The sequence below is a fragment of the Phyllobates terribilis genome, unplaced genomic scaffold (genome assembly GCF_046119375.1).
Source record: "Phyllobates terribilis strain yellow unplaced genomic scaffold, ASM4611937v1 Scaffold_13__5_contigs__length_258822181, whole genome shotgun sequence".
Taxonomy (NCBI): Eukaryota; Metazoa; Chordata; class Amphibia; order Anura; family Dendrobatidae; genus Phyllobates; species Phyllobates terribilis.
The window spans coordinates 117,211,529-117,219,279 of NW_027362773.1; the positions used below are offsets into that span (position 1 = coordinate 117,211,529).

The 7,751-nt window shown below is 40.6% G+C and overlaps 1 protein-coding gene across 1 annotated transcript; it reads left to right on the plus strand.

Moving 5' to 3' along the window:
* Positions 1-3,299: 3,299 nt before the first annotated feature.
* LOC141174566 (LRRN4 C-terminal-like protein) lies at positions 3,300-6,030 on the plus strand. The gene is made up of 2 exons (XM_073659504.1): positions 3,300-3,549; positions 4,925-6,030. Exon 2 carries the CDS (start codon positions 4,964-4,966, stop codon positions 5,900-5,902), a length of 939 nt encoding a protein of 312 aa, XP_073515605.1. The 5' UTR covers positions 3,300-3,549; positions 4,925-4,963; the 3' UTR covers positions 5,903-6,030.
* Positions 6,031-7,751: the final 1,721 nt, after the last annotated feature.

A 7,751-nucleotide genomic window follows, 5' to 3' on the forward strand; every position in this document is an offset into this window, starting at 1 on the left:
GTTCACCTTTTCTGCGTCGCACAAAGACATGGTGGTTGGAACCAAAGATCTCAAATTTGGACTCATCAGACCAAAGCACAGATTTCCACTGGTCTAATGTCCATTCCTTGTGTTCTTTAGCCCAAACAAGTCTCTTCTGCTTGTTGCCTGTCCTTAGCAGTGGTTTCCTAGCAGCTATTTTACCATGAAGGCCTGCTGCACAAAGTCTCCTCTTAACAGTGGTTGAAGAGATGTGTCTGCTGTTAGAACTCTGTGTGGCATTGACCTGGTCTCTAATCTGAGCTGCTGTTAACCTGCGATTTCTGAGGCTGGTGACTCGGATAAACTTATCCTCAGAAGCAGAGGTGACTCTTGGTCTTCCTTTCCTGGGGCGGTCCTCATGTGAGCCAGTCTCTTTGTAGCGCTTGATGGTTTTTGCAACTGCACTTGGGGACACTTTCAAAGTTTTCCCAATTTTTCAGACTGACTGACCTTCATTTCTTAAAGTAATGATGGCCACTCGTTTTTCTTTACTTAGCTGCTTTTTTCTTGCCATAATACAAATTCTAACCGTCTATTCAGTAGGACTATCAGCTGTGTATTCACCTGACTTCTGCACAACACAACTGATGGTCCCAACCCCATTTATAAAGCAAGAAATCCCACTTATTAAACCTGACAGGGCACACCTGTGAAGTGAAAACCATTTCCTGTGACTACCTCTTGAAGCTCATCAAGAGAATGCCAAGAGTGTGCAAAGCAGTCATCAAAGCAAAAGGTGGCTACTTTGAAGAACCTAGAATATAAGACATATTTTCAGTTGTTTCACACTTTTTTGTTAAGTATATAATTCCACATGTGTTAATTCATAGTTTTGATGCCTTCAGTGTGAATGTACAATTTTCATAGTCATGAAAATACAGAAAAATCTTTAAATGAGAAGGTGTGTCCAAACTTTTGGTCTGTACTGTATATATGAATATACAAAACACACACATACACATTGCACACAAACACACCACTCATAAACCCCCCCACACACAGCACATACATACATTCATACCACACATATACACACCACGCACACATAAACACATACAAAAAAACTAAAAACATAGTTTTGAAGATTGACCCTAGTGCTGTTGTTATTCAGGGATGCTGATGACATTGGTTTATTAATATATTATTTAATTATTTAATGGAAAGAGCTCTTTTGCTCCGGCTGGATTCTTAGATTCTTAGAGATGATTTCCTTTTGCGGGCGTTTCATTGATGGCATTTCTTATAAAGATAAATATACGGTATATCCCTCCCATCCAAGAATGAATGGGTTGTCTGTTTCTGATAGGGACTCATGTGCTTATAAACTTTAGTGCAGAAATGTTTACCAAAAGGGCATGTGGAGGTCCTTACTTTTCTATAATCCTATGAGGGATGAGTATGGGGAAGGAAATGAATGACACAATCTCATGCAGAAACATCAAATGTCACGCAATCACAACCACAGAAGACTTATTTATCAGGCTGTGTTCACATGTGCTCCATGTGGAAACCCAACAGACCTCAATAGAGCCAGTAGGGTCCATCAGGCATCGGTGGCGCTAACTCTGGTCATTTTCTATGATTTGCTCCTATTGTGGGGACAGCAGTGATAATACAGACGTGACCAGAACCTAATGTATCCACTGGTGACTGGACAAGTGTGTACAAGGATGGTAGTGACCGCATATTAATAATTAACAGGGTATCAGCACATACTTTCTGGTTTCGGAAACCCCTGTCCCCAGGCAATATTTGTTTTAAAAAGACAAACTGTTCCAGGTCACCTCTTTTAGCCACTTCACTGCTTTCGATGCCTTGAGCAGTTAAAAGTATCTCAAAAGGACTAAACATTTGCACAGCAAGTGATTTTTCTTTAGCGTTTTTTAAGCACTTTTTCAGGTGTAAACAGCTAAAAATGATGTTGTGCGCACATAAAGGTCTCTTTTACACTTTGCTTTCTTCTTTTATAAATCCCCCCCCCCCCCCCAAGAAGAATGTAGTGTAGAGTATTTTAGTGGCCAGGCATTACCGTTGGAGAACTACCATTACAATTTGGAAAAAAGAAAAAAACCTTAGGCCTTGTTTACACAATGCAGATTTTACAGAAAATCCATAGTGAAAATCTGAGACTGGAACTTGAGTTCAGCTCTTAGAAGCCGGGCACACGTATTAGCATTGCTGTCATTCCTTAGAGCTAAATTGATGCTTTTCTTTGTGAAAACAGTGACAATAATTTACATGGATTTTCAAAATTCACAGCGCGTTCATTAGGCTAGAATCTAGAGTCATCCGAGAGAATCACTCGGACTATGCTAATCACATGCTGATCAGAGTATAATCAGAGTGTGATCCAATTTTCTGGGAAGAGGAGAAGATGGACTAAAAATGTCTCCATCTTCTCCATTCTGTCAGCCCATAAAAATTGGACTGCACTCAGATGTAATCCGAGTGCAGTCCGATTTTTTTTTTCAACTTGCATGGCAGAATATGATCCAATTTTCGGATGCAAATCATGATTGCTGCAATTTTTTATCTGACCAAGGAAAAAAATATGACATGTGCACAGGCCCATAGAATAACATTGGTCAGAGTGTGATCCGATGTTTTGTCGGACCGAAAATACGATTGTCTGCATGAGCCCTTATTCAAAATAGTTTAATTTTACGGAGCTTGTACATGGTGTATTAAATATCCCATTCACTTGTCTTGCCAGGTGATTCTTGAATCCTGAGTGTGTGAATCTAGCCTTACTCAGTACCCGGCGTCATGTCCTTAGATAGGTACTGTATAAGGAGGGATGAAGTTTGGGTTCTGGTACCCAACCCAAACTTTATTCCAAAGTTTGGTTTGGATGCCAGAACTGTACCTGAACTTAAACCAGAACCCAAACCCGAAAAATTCTCTCTCCTTTCCCCCCTCCCGGACTTCCCCCGGAACTCCAAACATTTGAACAGACTTCAGGGAGAATTCCGTGTTCGGCATTTAGTACCAGACACCAACTGTCTGGTACGAACCCCAAACTTATAAGTTCGGGTTCGCTCATCTCTAATCCTGTATATACACTACTCATAATGCAAATATTTCAGATTTCAGAAAATCATGATTTAGAACTTAAAATGGCCTTATAGGGAAAAATTCCTAGCAACACGCCCTGTATAAACAGCCTACGGTGCACATCTGCTGCTAGGAAGCTAAAGATTCCCACACTGCATAAAACATCTGGAAAGAATATTTTAGCAATGCAACTTCTCCATCACTCCCCCGTTGATTTACTTCTGTGTCTGTCTCTCCTCCTTTCATTACTCCCACATACCCAGTCGGTGATTCAGGGGTAAGCGAGATGACATCACAGTCCTGTGTAGTATAAAGAGTCAGAGCGTGTGACCAGGAGACACAGATGTAGAGAAGAATTGCATTAATACAGTATAAGTTTGTATTTTACAACAAAGAGGAAAAAAGATACAAACAAACAAAAGTCACAAAGGATATGAGGAAGCGCTGCGATACATAAGATCTAAAGATAACAAGGTAAGATACAAATCGTGTTAGAGTTAGTAAACAATTCTTTTTAAAATTGTATTTGTTACTTCTTTCGCCACCTAATTATTTGGAACAGTTCTCGTTACTGTTGGATTATTAATACGAGTGTGACTGTACTGATCACACTGGAAACAATGTTACATTCCCCTGGAACAAACAAAAGAACCTTGAAAGGACTTTCTCTCTCTCTCTCTCTTTCTCTGAAACATACTGTTTGGCACAGAAAATAATTGGATTGTTAAAAAACTTACTTGGAACTTATTTGGGAAGTAAAAGTTTCCGGTAACAAAATAGAACAGTTTTCTGTTTGTATTGTCGAAAAAGAAATAAAAAATATTATGGAAAAAAAAAATTGCATTCGCTTGTGGAGAAACATTTATTACGTTTATTATAATGTACAATTTTCAGAAAAATATAGTTTTTTTGGGATCCAGTCACATTGAAAATGTAATCTGATGTGTCAGCAGCATATTACAGAGCAGGCGAGACTGAACAGATTGATATGAATTTGTGGGAAAAGTTTTGGTATTAATTATATTTCTATTGAAATCTCCACCCAGTCTGGGCTAGGTAGTTGAGAGGGTGGTCCTAATTGGGGGACCGTTATCTCTGCATGCATGCTTAAACAGGGAAAGCTGTCTATCATTGCAGTGATGGACACTGACAGAAGAGGCCCCTGTGTAAAAACAATATATGGACACTTTGCAGTTTAGTAGCTCATCATAATGCTCAATTCCACCTGCTTTGGAAGTGATAGTGGCCCCCTTACCTCTCGGGCCCCTATGCGGCTGCACAGGTTGCACCAATGGTATGTCCGCTCCTGTATCATTGATTAGGACCACCAACCTGAATACTTACATAAAGGAAGTTACGCTGTTTGAATTACTGCAGCTTAGTTTATTATTGTATTTAGTAGGTGTCCATCCTTGACTTTATTTTGGTGTTCTAGATTTTTAGTAGTTACTTCCTTAGCATAGTTTCCAATAGGGGCGTAACTATAATAGGTGCAGGGGTTGCAATTGCACCAGGGTCTTTGAGTTAAGTGGGGGCCCGAAAGGTCCCTTTGGCCCATATAAAAGACCATTACTATTTAAAACCTGTGATAATTGGGGGCTCTGTTGAAAATTTTGCATTGGGGCCCATGAGCACCAAGTTACGCCACTGGTTTTCAACCTTTGTATTTGTATCAGAACTGACCATTTGTAGGCACCACAAATTTGGTAGGGTTGTTACCGAATAGTGATGAGCGCAAGTGCTCGTTACTCAAGTCATTCGAGTCAAGTATAATCAGCTTTTTTTAGTATCTTAGAAGAATAATGCAACTAACATTTGTTTCTTCTTTTTTTTATCATTCTCTCTTCAGTCTTTGCATTTGCTGTGACTACAGAATTGTGCGGCCATCATGTATCTACATACACTTCCATTTTTCCTTTTGGTTCAACTTTGTGTAACCATTACTGGTTTGCCTCTTGAAGCAAACACATCAACCCCAGTGGACAGTAATGACACTCGGCCATGGAGTAGTGATTTAGGCTTTGCTCCTACCTCTTCACCACTTAGGTTGAATAATGAAGCTTCTGTCCCTCAAGCCCTGGACGTAACACGGAGTAAGAAAACGACGCAGGAACGCATTCTCTACATAACCGAATACGTGGACTATGAAGATGATGATAACTATGAAGATGAAGATGATGATAGTGAGGTGTTCACTGAACCCCCACATTCCAATAAAGCATGTCCATATGATCGCTGCAAACATCTCCAGTTACCTTGTGAGGAGCTACAAAAGATGTCAGGAGGGAAATGCCTTTGTCCTGGGATTAGTCCAAGCTCAGTTCTTCCTGACTCCCCCCGTTTGAAGCAGGTTATTCCTGGACAGGCTGTAATTGGGGTGAGCTGGTGTGCTCCTCTTTCAACGGTTCAGTCCTATAGAGTGAGGTATGGTCCACCTGAAGGACCACTGGAGACGGGACCCTTGCTCAATCAGTCACATCGCTTCTTCTCAATTACAAATCTCCTCCCTGGAACTTCTTACAGGGTGTGTGTGATAGCCATAAATGATGCAGGAGAAAGCCAGGTAGAGCCTGGAGATGGAGAAGATGACGAGCTCGACCAAGGAGAAACTGTAGGTCCATGTGGCACATTTCATACCTATGCTTCACAGGGGTCTTATATAGCTATAGGAGTTGGCTTGGCAATACTTGCTGGAGTATTGGGGTTTTCTGTCCTTTTTTATTGGTTTTGGAGAAAAAAGAAGGTTAGAAGTATTAAAAGGACAAGAGGAGATGATACTGGGGTAACAAATATGTCTTTTAAGGCAGAAAGCATTGAAAACCTATGAGATTTTTGTAATCTTTTTCTTAAAGTGGGTAGAATGGTATGGATTACATTTGTGCTCTATGCTATGATGTATATTTTTATGTATTTATTTATTATATTTATACAAAATAAATATTTTTTTATAGAAAATTTTTACCCTGTAAAGATTCTATTGACCACTGTATTTTTTTTTTGGGGGGGGAGGGGGGTAAATTACAGAATCAAGATTACAGAAAGTTTTCAGGCCCGGAGTGGGATTTCTGGCAGAATCCCATTGGATCAGACAGTCTTTGCAAAGAGTAACTACACTGATAATGTCAAGTCTGTACAGTATCTGAGATTAGATTAAGGACCTGTGCTGACACACGATGGTCACATGATCACAAGTCCTTGAAAGAACTTCAGAGCAGATAGGAGACTAGAGGACTTTCCATAGAGCAAGAAGGGTTTAAGGCACAATGCTGCTGCCAGTGGGGGAGGGCTAGGAAGAAAGGGGCACAATGCTTTTACCAGCAGGGGAGGGCTAGGAAAAAAGGGGCAAATTGTTGCTACCTGAGGGGGAGGGGTGGAATGTTTATGTTTGAAATCTGTATATATGTGTATGTAAGGTGTATGTGTTTGCAATGCATATGTGAGTTTCATATACATATATGTATATAAAGCTATATATACTCGGAATCTATAAAAAATGGCAGCAATTCAATGTCAGAGAAGTAAAAGCAGATTTTTATTCAAATACTAATAGTATACAGTTACTATATGGTGATCATGCATTGCGCATGCCTCTATTAGTGATTACTATTTATGGCAGGCAAACTAATAGACATTAAGGCATACCAAGGAACCATTTGAAAAACTTTTGAAATGTCATCGTGACATGGCAAAAGTTTGATCCTTGTGGATCCGGCTGCTGAAGCCACCATCAATCGTTACCATGAAGGGATAGAGGCATTTAGTGGAGCACGGTGCCCCTTAAGAAAGTTGAGAGTGACAGGTATGATAGTCTTTCTATGAATCCACTAAGAGCAGAGTTGTTGGGAAATAGAGGGGAACAGCACTCCGTTAAGTACTCCAGTAAGTATGTTAATATGTTAGGCAGGTGTCCTAAGGGGATCTCAGGGAAGCCAGAAACCTCCCGTGGAGCAGAAGGTGTGGGTATGAGCACCTGGTCCACCATCAAAGAAAACTTCTGACGTCACAAGTTTTAGAAATCAAAGGTACCCTTTAAACAAAATTAATAATTTCCTGATGTAGTAGTATGGGGTTGTTATTGAGATATATAGATATGGCGCCCATCACTATGTAAGTGCATCCCACAATGACAAAACACCATTGTGCACCATTGTGGGGTGCACTTACATAGTGCAGGGAATCCTGCCTGATCTAATATAATGGGAGTGACCAATAGACTGTAAGAGCCAGCATGTGGCTTCTTCTTTTAATAGTGAGATGTCAGGCAGGCCAACATTTTGTCTGGCCAAACATCTCAACTTTGAAGGACAGACAATTTTTTTTGGCAAGCCATACTTCTAACCTCACCCAGCTTTTCATGTGAGCCCCCACAGAAATAGTACTCTAACAAAGCCCCTTAGTATTCTTATACAGTACGATACCCCTTGCATGTCCCTCAGAAAGTATGACACCCCCCATTTAGTATGACGCCCCCCCATTTAGTATGACACCCCCCATTTAGCATGACGCCCCCCCCATTTAGTATGACAACCCCCATTTAGTATGACGCCCCCATGAGGTACAGTATTATGACTCAGATGCCCGTATACACACAAGTACAATGACCCCTTTGTTTCCCCACACACACAATATGTTGCCACAATGTACCTCCAACGCAATATTTTGCCACCAGGTGCTCC